Source organism: Camellia sinensis, chromosome 3 (genome assembly GCF_055761805.1).
Source record: "Camellia sinensis isolate YWXY chromosome 3, ASM5576180v1, whole genome shotgun sequence".
NCBI lineage: Eukaryota > Viridiplantae > Streptophyta > Magnoliopsida > Ericales > Theaceae > Camellia > Camellia sinensis.
In genome coordinates this window covers 19,654,940-19,675,221 of record NC_138963.1, presented here as the reverse complement: position 1 = coordinate 19,675,221, position 20,282 = coordinate 19,654,940, and the positions used below count along the sequence as shown (strand labels likewise).

Here is a 20,282-nt window from a genome sequence, read left to right as displayed (position 1 = left end):
ACTTTAGGGTATAATTATAATAAAAAAAATTTATAAAATGAGAGATCTAAAAAATTTTGACAAGTATTAATAGCAGCACTCTTTATCTTATTTGAATCACATCATCACTTATTTCAGTTATTATCTCTTTATTTATTTATTTATTTTTTTGTACTTTCTTTCATAAAAAGCAAAAAGTTATTAAAATAACATATTTGCCAAATACCGTTGTATTTCTCATTTGATTGCTTTATATCTGTAGTCCTATTATTCAAAGATTGCTGGATTCTGGCAATGTTTGGATGCTAGTGATAAGAAGCTTAATAGTTTGATGGATTCTGCCTTCCCCTAGAATAGTGAATTCTAGCTTGTAAATTTTCCTCCTGTATATGAACAGTACTTGAATTTTTCCATCCTCTTTTTTTTTTTCTTTTTTTTTTTTTTTGTTGTTGTTGTAATAAAGCCTTTCCATGAGCTGAGGGTTCTGTAAGTCAACTTTATTTTTTGTTTTGGGACCGTGAACATGGCATTCCTAAAAGAGTTTTGATTGAGACCCACTTAAAATTCCACCCCCACCACCCCCCCCCCCCCCCCACACACACGTGGGGGTTGGAGATTGGGTGAGAAGAAAAAAGAAAAAAAAAAAACAAAAAACAAAAAATATGGACCAATCAAAAGCAAAGGGGATTGTGGGGGTGTCCCCCTCGAGGGGGTCCGAATCTTTTTTCTTCCTAAAATACAGGATAACAACAATGCTACAGACCCCTAGTGGGGGTCCGACCCCCAATGATGTGGCGCGGCCTCATTGGCTGAAAAAAAAAAAAAATAAATTTTTTTTTTACCCAATCAGGACCCTACACGCACGACCCCAACACCCCCACTGGGGTCGGAGGCATTTTCCTACAGGATAATTACTCGTACTTGTGACATTTGTTCCCTTTAGGCGTGTATGAATGTTTGGCGACATTTGTTCCCTTTAGGCGTGTATGAATGTTTGGAAATTGGAGTGTGCTCTGCCTTGTGAATGATCTTGTTTTACAAGCCTTGATTTTCTTCTCCACAATAGAGTTATTTTTCTTATCAAAACACTGAACAAGGACATATGGTGCACAAACAATATTCAATACTTAAATCCCACACAAAATGAATGGTAGTGCTAAATGAACAAATTAATATACATACTAATATACCAACTAGTGTTTTATCATTATTATTGACCTCACATATTATATAAATTATAAATATTCAAAATTATATCACATCATCTATTAATATATTAATTAATACATCTAGCATTATTCTACTAATAATTTTAAAAATGGGAAATTTGACTTTTTAATTACAAAGTAGAAAATATGTAAGTATAAAAACTCATATTATTATTGATGAAAATCTCACCTTTAAGTTTTTCTAATTTTATTCATGACCTGGCCAAATATATGTAATTCCGTTGACAGCCCAAATAAGAAAATTAAGAAAATAACTCTCAAAATATGCCAAAACTCGTGGAACATATATTATATTTCCATTTCCTCCATCGGCCAGTGTATTTGTCTTTTGTAGTTGCTATATGGTTTATATAATAGGCTGTTTTGTTCATCAAACTTATTAGGCTCATTAACATAAAAGCTTTGTTAATCAATGATCTCAGGACACTCATTAATAAGACTCAAAAAAAAAAAAAAAAAAAAAGTCACACGGGCAAGCTTTTATAATTGAGCTAAGGGGCAAAATGCAGATTAAATCCCAAAGAAGACAGAATTTTAATTACAAATTCATATTTTGCATCCCCATAGAATGGATGGACACCTAGCGCAACCCAGGTTCTTGTTTTTTTTTTTTTTCAGTATACAAGAAGAAACTGTACAATATGGAGAAACGGATGAAGCAGAGTAGCCCGCAACCAAATCTGCTGTAAAAAACAAATTCCAACTGATCCAGAGAAAATCCGAAGTAGCTGCCTTCCCAAAAAAAAAAAAAAAACTGGATGAGATACCAAACAACAATGGAAGCAACAAAGACGTCAAAAAAAGGATAAGGTGACCCAAATCATGTTTGCCAATAAAAAAGAGGCAACTAAAATAAATGTTTTCAAAACAAGCACCAGTACAAACAATTCTCAGTGACATCATTGGTTCCCGGAGTGAAAGCAAGGGTTTAGCATTTAGGGTACTAGTGTCATAAAGAATCATTTCCAAGCTAACCTGAATCGCCTATACATTGGACCAAGCCACGAATTCCCTCCAAGATCCTTAAGTTTAAGCCCCAAAGTAGGAGATATGGATAATTGCATAGCTGACATTTGGAGACTCATTTATCATCATACATCTGAATTAGAATCCTAACCACCTGTGCAATTCAATAAAATATCCATCAAGAGTTATTTAAACAGTTCAGGAGGATTTACGTGAGAGTGAAAAGACAGCAATATGGCCTAATGCTGACCTTCACAAGAATGTCTTCCACAACTTCATGCTAAAACATTAACAAAGCACCAATAGTTGTCTGACGAAAAACCTTGGAACTCCGGTCAAGACCATGAGAAGCCACCTACACATACAGAATGATAGATCATAGATGCACAAGAAAATTGTAACTGGGAGAAAACCAAAACTCAAAAAAGTTCAAACACCTTCATAGCAGGAACTCTAAACAATGTGAATCTCCTAAATTATCTTTCGGGGTATCTTATATAATGATTGTGAATTATAAAAGTCAACATATAAAGTTTGCACTGTAAGATGAGACTAGCCAATAAAGTTGCTTGCCTAATAAGAATATTCCCCAAAATTTAAAGCTTCAATGTGACTTATAGCCACCTAGCCCTAAGATGAGTGTAAAAGGTCTCTTAAAACCAGGTGATGTTTGAGACACCAGCAGCCAAGATGTTCAGTTTCAATGTATGATGATTATGCAATTACAGGAAATAACAAGCACGGACATTAATAAATATAAAAAGTTCCTTTCTTACCATATGAGTAAGGGCTGCATAGCGTTCCTCGTTCAAATACAATGGCTTTCCCCTATGCATTTCCATATCCTGCCAAAATAAAAAATAAAAAATCACTACATGTGCATAGCAATACTCTGCAGTTATGTGAATGCGTGTAATTGCTGTATATGTATGACAACCCAATCTTTTAGGAAAAATATAAATGTATTTATAAAAAATATAAAAATCAGCTAAATGAAAACCCAAAAATTTCCCAACCATATGGATCAGCTGATGGAAAAAAGTAGAAATGAACCCAGAAGAATAAAAATGAAACCTAATAGAAGGCTGCTTCCAAGTTTTCTTAATCTACTACAGAAGTTTAACAATTATGTATACCAAACACCTTGGAGTTAAACCATTTCTAGCCATATCCTATTTGAACAATCCTGACAGGCACACCTTTTCTCATTCTTAAATCTTACATTTTATTTTAAGAATAAAACAATGTAAATGTAGGGTTTCCAATATTAAATTTATAGGGCTGAATTAGACAAATAGCCGAATTAGTTCATAAATCCGATCCCTTCAAGTGGTGTCTTTATGTTGAACAACAAACCTTCATTTAGCAACAACATTTCTGCCTTTTTATGACCAAAAAGTGATAAAATGACAAAATCAAATGGATCTTTGATTTTACAAACTTATTGCTACCTCTTCACCAAATGCATCCAAGTATGGGGAAGGCCAATGTGCCTGACGTGCAGATCTCTGAAGCAAGATTGTGGTTTTCTGCAAGAAGTACTGCTTAGTCAGCTCTTAAAAAAATGCAGCCAACACAAGAAGAAAAATAATACTGTCAAGTGAACAACAAAATTAAAATTAAATTAAGTTCTCAAGCATGAGGCGGCAAAACTTAAAACTTACCCTAATCAACAGGAATACTCCAGTTCCAGCACCGCAGGCCATTGCATGAGTTTGGCACCTACTTTCCCTTAAGAGGCAAGATAAATAATGTCAACAAAGTTTGTAAAATCTGAGTCATAACAGTCATCTCAGCAGCACAACTACTATGCACAAGGAATTTTCAAACTCATAATCATTAGAATACTGTTTGTGTCACGAGACACTTGTATATTACCAACAATATTTTGAGACAAGCTTGTTATCTCATCATTATTGTTACAATATATTATATGAGCCAACAAAAAGATTATGTTTGTATGAAGCAAAGTTTGAATAAAATACTAACAAGTATTGATGAGATACAGACCCGCAGCATATCTTCCCGTTTGGAGAGCACAATTTGCCACACAGCAGGCACAACGCTGGCTCTTCCAGAACAGCTCCGCAATCAAGGCAGTGCTGCTTTATATACCTGATGAAACACACATAATTTCCAATGATTCAAATGATAAAGAACAAAATGGGAATAACAAATGATTGTAACTGTATCTAGAGTTAACCTCTGTAAGAGATCCTGGTAAAGATGTGGCAGATGCATCAACTTAAATGGAACTGCAGGGGTCAAGTGCAAAACAGACTGACGATTGTGAACTACACACTCCATAAAATGATGGAACCATCTTAAGACTACGGAGCGTAGCACTTTATCGTTAAGAACAACATCTAGATTGGGAATCTTAAACATCTTCTCCAGCTTTTCAACTTCAACAAGTTCCACCTTAATGGCATTGGTATATTCCATCATATCGTCAATGGCATGAGATGACCTATCCAGCACTTGAGCCCCATCGCTAAATGGTGCAGAGGTGGAAGAGTTCACTACTTTCCACAACAAAGCACATCTTCGCAAAAAAGGAAAGCTCAAGCTACGAATTGTATCCTTGATATCATAAGAAAGATCAATGTAGTTGGAAACAAAATACTGCTTAGCAATTACATATTCTCCCATAACTTTGGAGATGTCAGTGATCAGGACATCATCGCATCCTAATTCAGTTGCATTGCATTGACATTTTGCACAATATGTGATTATAGCCTGCAATACAATATTTTATGATTATAATACCAATAATGCAACAGAGGAACATTAGAATGTATGCTTCTGGCAGCTTAATGAATAGGGTGGTGTAACAAACCTGAGCTATGGAGACAACGTAGAAGATATGCACAAGGGATAAGAAGGACTCTTCACAAGACAGAAATTGGGACGGAAGACAAAAGAGTACCCACATCAGTGATGAAAAAGCATCACGAGAAAGAACAGGATCGGAAGCTCGTCTCCAAAATTGGATGTCTGGATATGGTACATCCGTTTCAACATTTTTCAAGATAGATAACATGTTAGCTGCGAAACATAACATCAATCAGGAAATTAGTATTTTAAAATCTAAAATAAATCACAAATAATCCAAGTTCTAATAAATAATTTTGGCAACTCGTTCATCACGTTTGACTGACTGCTCACACTATCATATTAACTGATCTAGAAACAAAACTGTTGTGGTTTGCAGTTGTTTACATTTCTCTTAGACCCATTCCACGGGACAGGCCTAAGGCAAGGCAGACCACAGTATTCCATCAGGGTCTAAAATTGTGGTATTCAACGAAAAGAAATATAGCCAATTATATAAAGCGATTAAACTTATTCTAGGTCGGTGAGCATCACAGAATCAACATGAATTTGGAAATCTATCCACAATCAGCGTCTATGATTTACCCTGCAAAACACTACACATACAGTGGGTGCTGATCGCTGACTCAGTTAAATTCAGCTCGTCTGCTTATTAGACTCATTTGTTTGAATTGAAAAAAAAACCAACAAAGTAACAAAAAGAAAAAAAAAATAGACCCACTCATCTTGATGACTTATAGACTAGTTGTTCAATATGAAAATCTCCAGATGAGTTGCAACTATTAGTAAAGCAGTCAGATTCACAAAAATTAGAACTTGATTTAGCAGCTCTGTGAATAAATGTAAATCAGATGCCAAAATTCCCTAGCTCCAACAAGTCACAAGGCACAGCGTGACAGAAAAGGCTGTTCAAGAAAATAATTCTCCTCATTAATGGGAGTAGCAACCATCGAAAAACTAATTGATCATGCAATCTAAGACAGCTACTGTGCTGAATATATAATGACCAAGACAAATTAGAAATGCCTAGAATATTTTCTTCCAGGTGCTGAAAGTGTTCGAAGATGTTTTCTTCAAGAATAGGAGGTTGCCTTGCAGTAATGTTAGGGGAGGAGTCTCCTGTAGTGGCATCAAATGGATGGAGGCAGAAGCAGAGAAAGGCTTTGGGTCTGGATGTTATTAGTATTGAAGGATTAGGTTTGACCATCCTAGCAGGAGGGGTTGAAGTAGAAGGCCTATGTTGATTGGGAAATGGGAAGAGAAGGGATAGGATACAAGCAAGCCAGGGTAATCAGTAGCTAAGGAGTTGGTGGTACAGGAGGGGAAGAGCACCAGCCAGAGGTAGAGAAAAAAGAGCAGGTGGGGGTCACTCCAATGGATTGCACTTAAGCCACTATGCTTCCACCGGTGGTTGATGGGGATAATTACACAAAAGAAGCCAAGGCCAAGGCCAAGGCCAAGGAAATGTAAGTCCAGCAGGTGGTAATATTCTCGTCTTCTAAACTGGATGATAGGAGTCATGGGACAGAGAAGTTAGGGTTTAAGGACTTGGCAAATTTCTCAGGATTCCATGCAAAGAATTTGACAATGATGCAACGAAGTTGTTTGCAACAATTGAAGTAAAAAAGAGGCCAAAATATGGATGCAAATTCAGCTAGGATGAATGGGGAAAGCAAAGCAAGAAGTGGAAGAGACTTTAAAGAATTTGGTTAGCACCATCAATTATGACGGTAGAGATAACGGGTGCTACAGTGGAAGGAAATAGATGGTTTGTTGATGGTTGTCCATGAAAATTAGAATAGCCTCAGATTGACCAACATATATGTTTTTTTTCTTTAATGATCATTATGGTGTCCATGGAGTTTTTGAGCTGATGCAGAGGTTTTCTTATGCTTTGCTTTTGTATGGGGCACCCTCTTTTTCTTTACCTTCTTTTATTTTAAGTTGGTATGACCTATTTAAAGAAAAAGAGGTTCTGCACCATAAAATCTATTTACTTCATGATCATTTAGTCAAGCTTAAGCATGCTAGTACAAGAATTGTGCATACCAAACTGGTTAGGATTTGATCATAAACACAAATCTAGCAGTTGTCATTCATGATGTGTACTAAGAAGCACGTACACTTCTCAAGTGGTCTGTCATGTCGGACACCAACACGACACGACACTCGCTAGACACTTTCCAATACCTGTCGCACACACGTCCAAACATGTCCAACTATTTTTAAAATTTTCTAGACTTGGACACGCATAAGACACTTGGAGAACATGTGTCTATCGCGAGAACACATGAAACACATAACAAGTTTGAATAAAATAACTTGGAATTCAATGATAAAAGAAAAAGAACATATGTCCCTCCATTAGACTTTAAATTTTATTATCTTTGTCAAATAGTAAATATATAAAATTATATATTTTGCATGTCCCTCACAAATTGTGTTCTAAATTTTTAAAAATTGTGTCGGCATGTCCGTGTCATGCTTCTGAGAGTGTGCTTGTTCAAACACAAATCCAGAGTAGTAAATTATGAACAAACCAAATGGAGGTATAATGGTATCAAATACTCATGATAATAACACAACACAAGAACAATGTCATTAGAATCTAAAAAGTACACAGTAACAGCAACCATACCTCCTTGTCTGTATATCTGGCTCGGAAATTCTCCCTGTCTGTATATCTGGCTTGGAAATTCATCTAATGAAACGCCAGAGCATACTGACTCCGCAAAGAGCTGAATACCTCTCAAACTTAGAAGAACAGTAAGACTGTTCTTTGTCCGTGTGCTTCGCACAATTTTTAGCAACAAAGATAATATAAACCCACTTGAAGATTTGAGTTCCTTATGTAAGGCATTAAGGCCATAATTTGGAGCCAAAAAAGTCCTTCCGCAGCGAGATGCAATTTCAGCAGATATAAGAGAGTACTTAAGAGTGTCCCACATAATTACCGAGTGGCTTACCCTTGCAGATCCTGAAATCCTATCCTGTTTGCCTGGAAAATACATTCCAGATAGTACACGAAACATGGATTCAGGATTTGGTCTTATCCTTCCATTTTGATGCATTGGAAAATCTTTTAGGATTTCACTCCTCCCAGCAACATCAGCAGCACTACGTAAAAGAGACAGGGCTTCCCGAAAGCGAAGGAAATCAGTTTCCCTGTTTGCAGAGGATAATTGGCCTGTAGCATCTGGCCAACTGACAGTTGACACCATTGGTGGTCTAGAAACCTTTTGAGAATCTCCAGGTAATGCAGGCAATGCTGAATTTGCAAGTCCACGACATACAGGGCAGAGAAACTCCCCCTGAGATAAAAAGTTCATTATTCAAGATACCAAAATAAACAATTGCTATCAACTGCAGAAAATGAGAGACTAAAGCAGACTGCTACCTGATCTGGATCTACAATGAGTCCTTCAAAATCAATTCGTCTAACATACCTGTATTAGCAGCGTAAAAACATTAAATATGCCTTTTCAATAGATGCACATGTCCAGCAACATGTTTAAAGAAACCCTACTTTATCAATATTATCGCGACTGTGAAAAGACAGACAGAAAACTTTAGTTACAAGTGTATGCCTATGTAGCAATGTTCAATTAAGTACGCATGTTGAAGGAACCTTGAAATAAAGGCAAGTTTAAAGCTTGGCTGCAGAATCACTTAATTCCTTTTGGTTGTCGGGATATCATGAAAGAATTCAGGAAAAAGGGAAGTTAAGAAAGCTTGCTTTTTCACGACAAAAATCTCCTGAGAGGCATTTTCTTATTAAAGGACGGGAAAACATTTAAGAAAATACTCTATTGGAGGCATAGCCCCAAACAAACACTCAAAATTGAAAGGGTAAATTACATTGACACCCCCTAAGTATGGTTTCCATCCCTAATATTCTGGAAATTACATTCCCACCCTTGTGGTTAATAGTCTTATTTTACAAATCCCCGCTTATATAAAAAGCAACAACTCCTAGTAAAAAAACAGAGGAAATTACATTTGGAAAAAAAAAAAAAAAAGGAAAGGGAAAAAAAAATACCGAAGAAATAAAGCAAAGCAAAGAGAGGGTGCATGAGTTCAATGTCTTCATTCCGTCTAAATAATTACAATCACAGGGGGGTTAGTGTAATTTCCTAAACGTCAGGGGTGATATGTATTAAATCCAAACCTCAAGGAGGTGTAAGTGTAATTTACCCAAATTGAAATAGTTAAATTCACATTTTCATTCACTGTTCCTATTACGGAGCATCACATCAATTGATGCTTCAGTTCATGGTTCCTTAGTATAAGCTTTAAAGTCCTGGGATTCTCAAGTGATTGAGACATAATTATATTTGTAACAATAGTAAGAGACAGTTTTGAGCAATCATTCTCAAAAAAATAAACTTCCTTCACACGTAGAAGATCATAAGTTCATAACCCTTAGGTCATAATCTAGGAACAAGAGAAATAGCTTCAAAAAATTATAACCCCAAAACTTACTATAAAAAATTTTAGGTGTTGCATCTCAAGACGTTCAAAAGGCTCATCTTTCAAGGGGTAAAATCCCGCCAAATAAAATATATTCAGATTATGCTGAACGTGTAACATAATAGTGCCTAGGATTTTGGGATGGAGGACTTAAAAAATAAAGATTATAACTTAGTAGGACTTACCTTTCTTTCAGTGATGATAAATAACGATCAAGACATGCTTGATGCACAGCATGCCCACAAGAAGAAACATGGATTCCATCACAATCTAAGGGACCAAAGCCATCATATGCTGCAAGAGGTGAAGAAGATTCTGATGGTGCTGCATTTCGTGAACGGGTATTTTCCGAAGCAGGATTCTCAATTGTCTCTTTTGAAAGAGAGGCAATATATTTTCCAAGCAAAAGAGATTCAGCACCTCCACTTGTTGAATGCCGTTCAACTGTTGGTGACGTCTGATCATCCTGTACAAAATCTGAATGAAGCAAATTATCATGCATTTGTTGACGAATGGACAAGTACATGTGTTCTTCTAATGTCTCAAGGGAACATGCAGTCCTTTCCCTTGTATCATTTGATGTGCAAGGCAGTTGAATATTCCTAACCGAAGGGAACCGAGCCTTGATGAATTCAAGAAAAGCATTGACTTCCCTAGGCTGTCCATCAGAAGCAAACTCATTTACCGCATTTTGAATCAATTGATTCAACTGAGAAGATGAAATCAGCCCTGAACTGCTTGAGGCAGTGTTCCTATCAGATGTAACACTCATCTTGTTTGAATGGTTAAGAACATTCTCCCCGTCTGACTGGCAAACTTGTTCCCATGATGGGGGACCTCTGTCAATGAGACTCAGAAGCCTGGATTTCTTGTTTCAAGAATACAAATAAAAACATCCGTATGAGTTTAAGTTGGAATTTAAAACAGAAAAACAATTTGTAATCACTGAAGCTCAAATGATAATAATAATCAAGTCAGTCCCAACTCAATAGGACTCAAAAATAAACACAAACATACGTCAGGTAGACACTTACCTGGAGAAGAATCAGAAAAGATAGAGGACCTTTAGAATTTGGGTCATGGCAAAGAGAGCAGACATCTTGTGTGGGCTCTCCACTGTCGCTTCTGATATCAGAGGGGCATGCTTCTTCTCCACCTTCTGAACCATCCAACCCATCATTTGTAATTGAATTAATGCTTGCCAAAAATTTGGATTGCTGGGCTCGCATTTTTTCCTGCATATCAAATGTAGTGAGATTTTAAAAGACATTTCTAACAAGGGCTTAACTAGGTCTTGTGCAGTCACTGATTGATCCAACCTGACCCAGGGTAATTTTGGTACAGTTATCATTCACATCTGTTACTAAAACAAGAACATAAGAACCAACCACTGGCATGTATTAGGCTGATAATTCAGGCAAACAAACTGAAACTAGTAATCTATTCCTTATATATCTGGGAAATTAACCAATAATAAACAAAGAAACCGATCGACCTGACTTGGTCTTCTAAGTAAATTCTCTACAATTTCATTTCACCATTTGGGCAAACAATTGTTTACTCCTTTTGTTGAAAATGCCATGGAGGAAAGTCTATAAAAGACATAGTATGACATCTCACCAATATGGCCGCTTGTTTCTCTCGAGCTTTTGCCTTGAGCTTATCACCTTCAGAAGCTGAACCTCTGAGATCTGTACCACAATTTGGACCAGGATGGGACAGATGATTGACCACCTCAGGTGCAAGTTTGTGCAGTATAGTCATACATCCAGAGTCAACTTCTGCAAACTTCTTCAATAAACTTTCAATCAGAGAGGAAAGGTTGAAACCACCAGGTTCCAGAAAGTTGTTTGGCTTTTCCTTCCTATGCATCCTCATCAATGACACAAGAAGTGATAACAAGCTCTGGTCCCCGGATCTATTAGCAAATCCCATATATACTTCTTCCCCAGCAAAAGCTAAGATGGGAATCGAATCACCAATGCAACACAATTGATCACCAAATTCCCCTTTCTGACAACAGATGTCTAATGCTAATGAGAGCAAATGCAATGCTGTCAGCAGAACTCCATCAGGTGCACGTGATGCAGTTGACTTATCAGTGTAGACAGCATAAAATAATACAGCACGAATGATTTGGAGAACCATCTTACAAGTAGCCACTCTAGCAACTCCACTGAGAGGATTATATATCTTTGTCCATTTGGGTAGCTGAGTAGTCAGTGCAGAAGCACTGCAAAAGCGCAAGTATCTTTCTTCCGCAACTTGCAAGTCCCTTGAGTTCCAACGTGGATGATACAAATCCAGTTCCTTCCAATATTGCAAATGCACTTTATACATACCCTGAAATACAGAGAAATTTCAGGATAACTATTCAAATAGCATGTCAATTCAGAAACACCTAAAGATACTGCAGGCCACAAACGAAACCTGATTCATGCCAGACGGATTGGAATACACGGCTATTGTATCCAAAATTTTCTGAAGCTGATCAATTTTGGAAAGATCACGAGGCAATGATTTCACCAACTGACTGCGGGTGGCATCTCCAATTGCTAACTTATAAATTAACTCTCGTTGCAAACACTCAGCCATATTTAGTCCACAAAACCTCCTTTCTTTTACTATTTGTATAATAAGAGTAAGCATCTCCTGCACCAGGACTGGTTCATACCTGAAAACATAGACCGTAAGTAAACTTTTTTTTTTTTTTTTTTAAAATATCTATGTTACTGGTTTAAGCTTTAAAGTAATAAAACAAATTTCCTGGTTCATTAACAGAGTAAGGTTGAAAATGACCACCACATGACAGAGGCCTATATATGCATACACAGAAAGATGTAAAATTCAGAACCAACTTTCTGTGATATCAATTGCCATCCAACACCTCTTCATGAGTTTTTTTCAACCCATCTTTCACAGATCATTATAGGAACAATACACATAGGCCTTGTTTGGCATGATTTAAAAAAGCCAAAAAATCACTATCTAATTTAAGTCACATCATCTTATTTAAGTCACATCACCTCTCTAACAGATCACTTCAAACCCAACCCATATTTAATAAAAAGTCAAAAAAGTGCACTTATTTAGATCATCCCAAATCACCCTTATGTTTGTTATCACCATCAAATCATCCCAGTAATGCAACAGGCTGGAGTACTGCCACTAGGGAGTCAAAGGGAAGAACATGCTGCACATCCGGGATTTGCACATCTTGCTGCCAACAGCACCAAGCCCAGAATTGTCACTCCAGATCCTAAGCATGCATATTAATGTCAAGATGTTTTGCCTTGCTTTACCATGCCCCACAGCATCCACAAAAGCACACGCTCCATCATATATACCATTAGGCTTATGTAGCAGTACTAGTGTTAAGATGCTTTACATTGCTTTATGGAGAAACTTAAAGCATGTGCTCCACATATACCATTTAGCTTATGCAACACTAATTATGCAAGTGAAGGGCACATGCAGTGAGCATCAGTCCTTGAAGCACTTTCCTATTAGCAACAGAGGCAAAATTTCCTAAGACTAATCGCAACTGCAAAAGTCTTACAAAAGAACTACACATTCAGAAGAATTTCAATATCCACATGTATTTTTTCCCTCCAGCATAGAAAATTAATACAACATAAAAAAATCCAGCGATTTTCATTATTAACTGCTAAATAGCTCATACATAAGTTCCTGAAATTCTCAGTAAATCTAACTAAAGAAAGCCAAATTTCCATTAAGTAGATTTTTACAATAGTTCAAATCCAAATAAAAAACATCAAATTAACACCAATTAACTTCACTCCATTAAATTATCACCCTATATTAGCAACTCACTTAATCCATGGATATTTAAAAGAAAAAAATTGAAAAAAAAAAATTATTTAGCCATGAAAAACCAAATTTAAGATACCAAAAGTAAATGTTTAGGTTACGGAAATTCACAGATTAGTTTACGATGGTATATATTTAAACACCACTAAAGATAAAAACACAAAAAATGGTAACACCACCTTTCATCAGTGAGTTGATGGACAAGTGAAGATACAAAAATAGTATTTAAGTACTGAATAAAGTTATCCACACTAAAAATTTAATGTCAAACGATTTAAAACTTGCAGAAAACTTGAACATAATGTTAGAATTTTGAAGTTGAAAGTCATAAGCAGATGGCAAAAACAAAAAATAAAAAATTAATGACAAGAATCTCAAACGGGATGGTTTATTTTATTTTTTTTGGATAAATAAAGATTTATTAAGAAAGCATTAAGGAGATGCCAAAAGAATACAAAACCAACCCCTCAAACAGGGACCTAACCAACTAAATCATCCACAAAGTCTAAAACAACAAATATATTAGAATCTCAAACAAGATGGTAGAGGCGTTTCTTTGCAAAAACATAAATAAATCTACAACTACAAGAGGTTGATTGTATGTTTCCCAGGCATCCTTTCCAATTTATTTATTCGTTCATTTATTAAATTTTGAGATGCAAAAATGCGACATCAAATAATGATTAAATAGAAAGATGACGTAACAAAAAATTTAGCCACGTGTTCATCAATATAAAGATGATGCAAAAATTTAGCTACATGAATCCTGTTTTGCCATTTTACGCAATCAAGAGCCAGAATCCAACTAAACCACATATTAACATGATTTTGTTTCTTTCTGTCACGAGTCCACGACCCAAAATAATCTTATTTGTACCCTAGCATTACCTCGGATATGGAGAATGATAAAATTTTAATAGGATACTCAACACAAACAAATTATAGAGCATTTTTCAAAATTCAAAAGGATATTCTTTGCTACAGTTCATAGATGAGAATAAATCATACGAATGGGCATTTAGAGAAGGTATTGTATGGATTTCCATAGTAAAAAATTGTCATTTTGACTCACTTGTCTTAAGTACTCGTTTTTAGAAATAATTTAAATTTTGGATTTCAAGTTGTTCTAGGCATGTTTAGGATAACACAGTTTGATAATGATGATAACTACATAAAAATTAACCAAACATTGTCATTGAATAAATTAATCATATGCACCAAATTTACATTTTCAATCATGCATTATGAAATTAGATATTATTTCATTATGTTTATGATCTAAGCAATATATATTCCAAATAGATATTGACATGTATCTATCTACATGTATGTATTTAATGTGACATGAGAAAAATGACTGGGCAATGACAGTAGCAAGAAGACAAAGTCATTGCGCTAATGTGTGTGTAAAGTTAGGCACATTACACGATTAAGGAGAATTTTTGGGTCAGACCAAAATAGTAAGTGTTGAAGACTCAGAAAAAAAGTGACACAAAGACTCACAATAGTCATAAATCATATAAGGTCCCAAGCGGGAACAAAGGAAATCATGAAGTTTGGTGGAACCAAGGTAACATATTCACCAAAACAAACATCATATTAGAGGGGCCACAGAGCAATTACCAACTTTGGCAAGTGGCGGCCATTGCTGCTCCCCTTTATCTATTGTTGCATTTATAACAACATTGAAGCACAAATGCTTGAAAATTTTACTTAAATTTTTTCTAATATTGTCCGTAAAACAAGGTAGGCAAACAATATATTAGGAACATACTTCAAATTATAAAACCAGATCAGTCATAAATATATGATTTCATAACAAAAATCTTCAGCACTGGAATGAAGAAATTGGAAAGATGAGTTACATACTCACTAGACCGTTCAGGATGTAGAGAGAGGAAATTTGACAATCCGAAACGCTCTAAAATTCTGTTGACGTAAAGATCTGCTGGAGCTAAAGCAGCACAGCACTGCAGCAGAAGTAGATCAAGCTCTAAACCTTGCTCGGACCTGTAAAAAGGAATCAACAAAGAAGACATCCTTAAAAGGACCAACAATCATGTACAAGTGAAGCAAACATTTACATAGATATCACATAATGCATTAGTCTCAGCATACCAGCGAACTGAACGATACCATTCCCAAGATAATATGGCTGCATCCCCATTCTTCCTCCACATTCCAGCATGAACCTGAGCGCAGAATACTCTAATTCGTAAAGGATGCTCCATAATGAAGGCAGAGAACCCATACGGGTGGCACCCTCCTAGAACATGCCCGAAGAAATCCTGGCAGATAGTTGATGAATCAGCAGAATTGGCACTAATTGTGCTGGGCAAAGCGGACTCACCGTAACATCTTCTCAATGCTCTTTGTAAAACCAATGACAATAATCGATGTAAAGGGATGTGAACAGATATATCCTGTGAACTAACATCATATACTATATCTGGCCAATCTGACAGACTTAGAACACGTAGTGCTTCTAATTCAGTAGCATAGTCTACTTCCATCGTATTATCATCAAAAGCAGCGGGACTAGCATCCTGTCCCATGACTCGTCCACTTTCCAAGTTGATACCTATGTGGAATCCACTGTGAGCTGGTGAAGAACCCTGTCTACCTTGAAGTTCGCTTGAACTCGTAAGTTTACTGCTGGCTGAAGGTGCATTATATGACCTAAAAATGGATTTACCCTTCCTAAACTTCAATAGTGTTTTCTTGAATGCAAAAAAGTTGTTCCCTGACATGTTCGCTGCTTTCGGTGATAAGACATTAAAAAGAGCTTCTGACGTATTATCCGTTCTTAACCAATTTTCAATAGCCTTCAAGCACTCGAATGTTAACCATGAAATAGAAGGCCGAATTAAAAGGATATCAGATTTTGCTTCAGCAACTCTGGATGCAGAACCTAATGTACAATTCCTGCCTGTTCCACTACTAACGGAGCTTTCCTGCGAAAGCCTTCCGACTTTGGCATGTCTTGGGCTATCTCGATCATCATAATCTTTTTCATCATCTGTCTCCTCTGCAGTACTGATAGAAAATGCCCCTGCCACTAGGAGAGAATGAATGTTTGCAATAGAATGACCTAAAACAAAAGGCAAATGCATATTTTCATTTTCTTCTTCTATATGAATGCCTGTTTCTCTCTTTTGAGGGTTCATCCCTTGCACAAAAGCCAATAGCCTCATCCACATCCTTGAGATATCTCGCCGATCATGGGTTACATACTTAGGTACTATGGCATGGCTCATGACAAATCGAATATCTTCAACCACACGAAGAGTTGTTTCATACAAATTTCCCCACTTCGTAACCTGCAAAGGACTCTAATTAACTATCTTGCTCTAAATGCAAAAATGGAGAAGTAAAACTATTTCAAATTACAGTTTACAAATGAATTGAGCAATTAGAATACAAGACTAAGAGAAAAGCTACATGAATTCCTCAAAAACCAATTATCCCATTATTGTACATGAGAATTGGATTCACAGTTGGAATGCATCAAAAAGCAATCAATGAGGGGGACAAAACAAGAAAAAGAGAGAGGAAAATACATATATATATATATATATGCATGAACAGAAGGGTTTATTATTATGCATATTAATTGTGTTTGTGTCCTTTTTCTTCAAATTGATTTGTTTCTCCCCACCATATTTGTTGATATCCCACAGAAACTAAAAAGACAACACAAGATATGGTAAAAACCAAGTGCACCATGAATGAAAACATCAGCACCTCAGTTTATACACAGAAACAAAATCCAAAGAAAATGAACACTGCACTCCACAAGATGTGCAACATGGACCTTAAGAAACTATTCAAACAGCTTTCAGATATCCTTGGGAGGGGCCATGCACTGGGTATAGCAGGGAAATAACTCTTTACATATTACTATTAGCTATACCTGGTTTAACAGTTTAGGGTCACACAAAAAATAAAAAATAAAAATCTTCGGTTTTTCATTACAAAAAATACTTCCTTCAAAAATATATTTATAAAAAACATCATAACACTAATTTCGAAGTTTAAAGGATGGAGAATTAATAGATATGAATCTACATTGCTTCCCCCCCCCCCCCCCCCCCCCCCCCCCCCCCCCAGCCATCAGATCTTAGGCTATTTTGTGCAAACTTGTAATGTTTTTCATGTGTGCCTAAAAGATGGGCAAGTGTCTCCCCACACGTGCCCAAAGCATGTCCAAGTCGAATTTTTTTTAAAAAAAATAATAGGATATGTTTGAATGTATGTCCAACATGTGTTGGGAAGTATCCAATGAATATCGGAGTACAACACGAATACGCTACCTTACTAGAAGTGTTTGTGCTTCTTAGACCATGACCAATAGAAGGCACTCAATGATCACCCAAGCAACTTAAAGCATTCAATGACATTGATGAATCAACAATTTGAAAATATGGAATTGTTTGGAGCAGTTTATAGGGGCTGCTTATAGCAGCTTCTTTTTTTCATTTTAGGAATATGTGTCAAGGTGTTTGTTGTAACTTCTGCTTACAACTTATGAGGCAACATAGCTTAAATAAGCTAAAACAAAACTAATTAGTGGGAACCTGTGAGAGAGGGTACTTTTAGCTTCTGCTTTTTTATTATTAACTTTCAACTTGCAAGAAGCTACGCCAAACTTGCCAAAAGTTCTTGCAGCAGAAAGTGAGCTATAAGGCAGCATGTAGAACATAATGGAGCACACATCATTCGAAATGTATACACATATGTATCAGATTTTATGAACTTTATACTCCCATAGGAAGAGTCAAATAGTTTTATTCAGCAATTAAAAGCTACAGATCCACATTCATTAGAAACTGTACACTGCACAGGGAATATGAAAAAATAACCGACCAAGTTAAGGACTCCCTAACAATGCCGCTCTTAAGAGAACATAATAAATCATCAAGTGCGTACAAAAGAAATAAAAGTCAATGCACTACCTGTAATTGTCCATCTTGTCCAGTACAAGAAATAAAAATGTCTTCCAGACATTCCAATAGCAAGACCAAGAGATTCTTTTCCTTCACCAGGCATGGAGTCAGAGTTGGCACAGTGAAAATTTGAACAGAAAATGTGGACAGCAGCGGATACTTCTTAAAAACAGCATCACTACATTCTTTTACGGCTTCACTGACCCGAGTTGGATAATAATTAAGAAAGACCTTTGCAAACTCATATTTGAATAAAGGTTCACCCAACAATTTCAAAAGTAACTCATGAAGCTTCTTTGCGACATCCTCACTCAAGAACCTCTCTGCCATCACCAGAATATCCAGTAAACCAACTGACGAAAACATTCTCTCAGAAATTAAACTGAGCAGACTTTCACTACACTTGCAAAACTCCAAAAGCATCTGCACCACAGCAGATGTTAGCACATCTGCAACCTTTCCGAACTCTGTTACATGATCATCTACTGTAGGACTTTGCTGAGATATAGGATCTGCAATCGTTAGCTTATTTTTCCAATAGACAAGAAGCAAATCAAGGACAGGCCTCACAGAATTAGCAAACTCCTCTGAAAGGGGTTGTATCTGTTCTGCACCTTTATGCTTCGAACAAAAGCCCTCGCGCTTCCAAGCAGTCACGTCTCCACAATCACAGCAACCACCACCCGTATAGATAATAGAATAATCATGGTCCTTGTGGTTCCCATTCTGGAAACAAGGAACACAAATCGCACAGGTCGGGTCATGCTCACATGTTCTGCAGCGGTATGCTATATCATTGTTACCCCAAACAGCCCCACAGACACCGCGCTGGCCAACACTCATTTTGGCTAGGTTATTCAACGCATCACCTGGTTCACCCTCAAACATCAACCACTGCAACCAAACCATGCTTTCATGGAAATGATCTGCAAGCCTTGGGGAAAAAGCCTCCTCTTCCTCATCATCATCATTTGGTAAGATAGCAGAGACCAGATCAGGTATTTGGAACTTGTTATCCTTAAGAAAAGTAACTAGACTAGGCTGGAGCTTCTCAAGATACTCTGCAGGAACACCTTGCAGGGAAAGTCTCTGCTATGAAATAAGAAACAAAATGTAAACACCATCTATATATAAAATATATAATTCTCACCGGAACAAAATTGGTTTACACAGGTTCAATTCTGAATACAAACATTGCAAACAAATGCATATCGAATTATACAGAAATAAAAATTTTAATTATTTGTATTATGCTCTGCTGATTAAAAGTTCTATTTTCCTAGACTCACTTTTATTTTATTTTATTTTGGATGAGTTAATTGTGATATGCCTTGTGTTCTTTTCCTTCTTAACATTCTCAACTAATGTCAACCCAAAAAATCAAAAATCAAAAATCTAAAAATCAAAACTTTTTAACCAATTATTCAAATTGGAGTGAATGATTAAGAAATATATCAGCCTAAATACACCAAACCCAGTAAAAATTCCAACGAAATTGCTAGAACTACAGAGCTAAAGCAAAAATTACAAACGAATACATAACTTCCTGCTGAAATTGGATGGTTATACCACGAAGAAGCAATTTTTGACATAATTCATCAACCAATTGACAACTAAAACAATCAGAATCAGATATTTTGAAGGTTTTTCGAGGCAACCAAACACGGAAAGACAGAAAAACGAGTAGGTGAACCTGAAGAATACGATCTCGAGGCGAAATGGTGTCAGCATCGGGAGGCGAATCAATCTCCATTATGAACATGAACCGAAGCCAATCGGCGCAACAACAGGCTCTGAATTGAGTGGTCTCAGTCCCCAGGGCTGAACCAGTACAGTACTCAAGAGAAACCCTAACTATTTTGGGGGAGTTTGATCTTCGATTTCGGCATCGTTGAGGACTGAGCTTTCTCTCTCTAGGTTGGGTTAATCGCTTTCTCTCTCTAGGGTGGGGTAATCGCTTTCTCTCTTCTTCTACACTGATGATGGTTCACCTACACACAGGATAAATGCTCTGATAGCATGTTTT

The 20,282-nt window shown here is 36.5% G+C and overlaps 1 protein-coding gene across 4 annotated transcripts; it reads right to left on the bottom strand.

The window, feature by feature from the left end:
* Positions 1 to 1,694: 1,694 nt before the first annotated feature.
* Positions 1,695 to 20,282, bottom strand: PRT6 (proteolysis 6). 4 transcript variants are annotated; one of them, XM_082917382.1, is made up of 19 exons: positions 19,950 to 20,282; positions 18,266 to 19,345; positions 15,429 to 16,630; positions 15,180 to 15,320; positions 11,910 to 12,153; positions 11,100 to 11,822; positions 10,514 to 10,714; positions 9,665 to 10,347; positions 8,407 to 8,455; positions 7,648 to 8,320; positions 5,014 to 5,222; positions 4,378 to 4,913; positions 4,164 to 4,289; positions 3,839 to 3,905; positions 3,626 to 3,703; positions 2,951 to 3,019; positions 2,425 to 2,529; positions 2,184 to 2,328; positions 1,695 to 1,940 (listed from the first exon to the last, which is right to left on the bottom strand). In XM_082917382.1, exons 1-17 carry the CDS (start codon positions 20,016 to 20,018, stop codon positions 2,455 to 2,457), a joined length of 6,225 nt encoding a protein of 2,074 aa, XP_082773508.1. In that variant the 5' UTR covers positions 20,019 to 20,282; the 3' UTR covers positions 1,695 to 1,940; positions 2,184 to 2,328; positions 2,425 to 2,454. The 4 variants fall into 4 exon arrangements, with proteins under 4 accessions (XP_082773508.1, XP_082773507.1, XP_082773511.1 ...); XM_082917381.1 differs by having other exon boundaries at positions 1,695 to 1,936; XM_082917385.1 differs by having other exon boundaries at positions 4,185 to 4,289.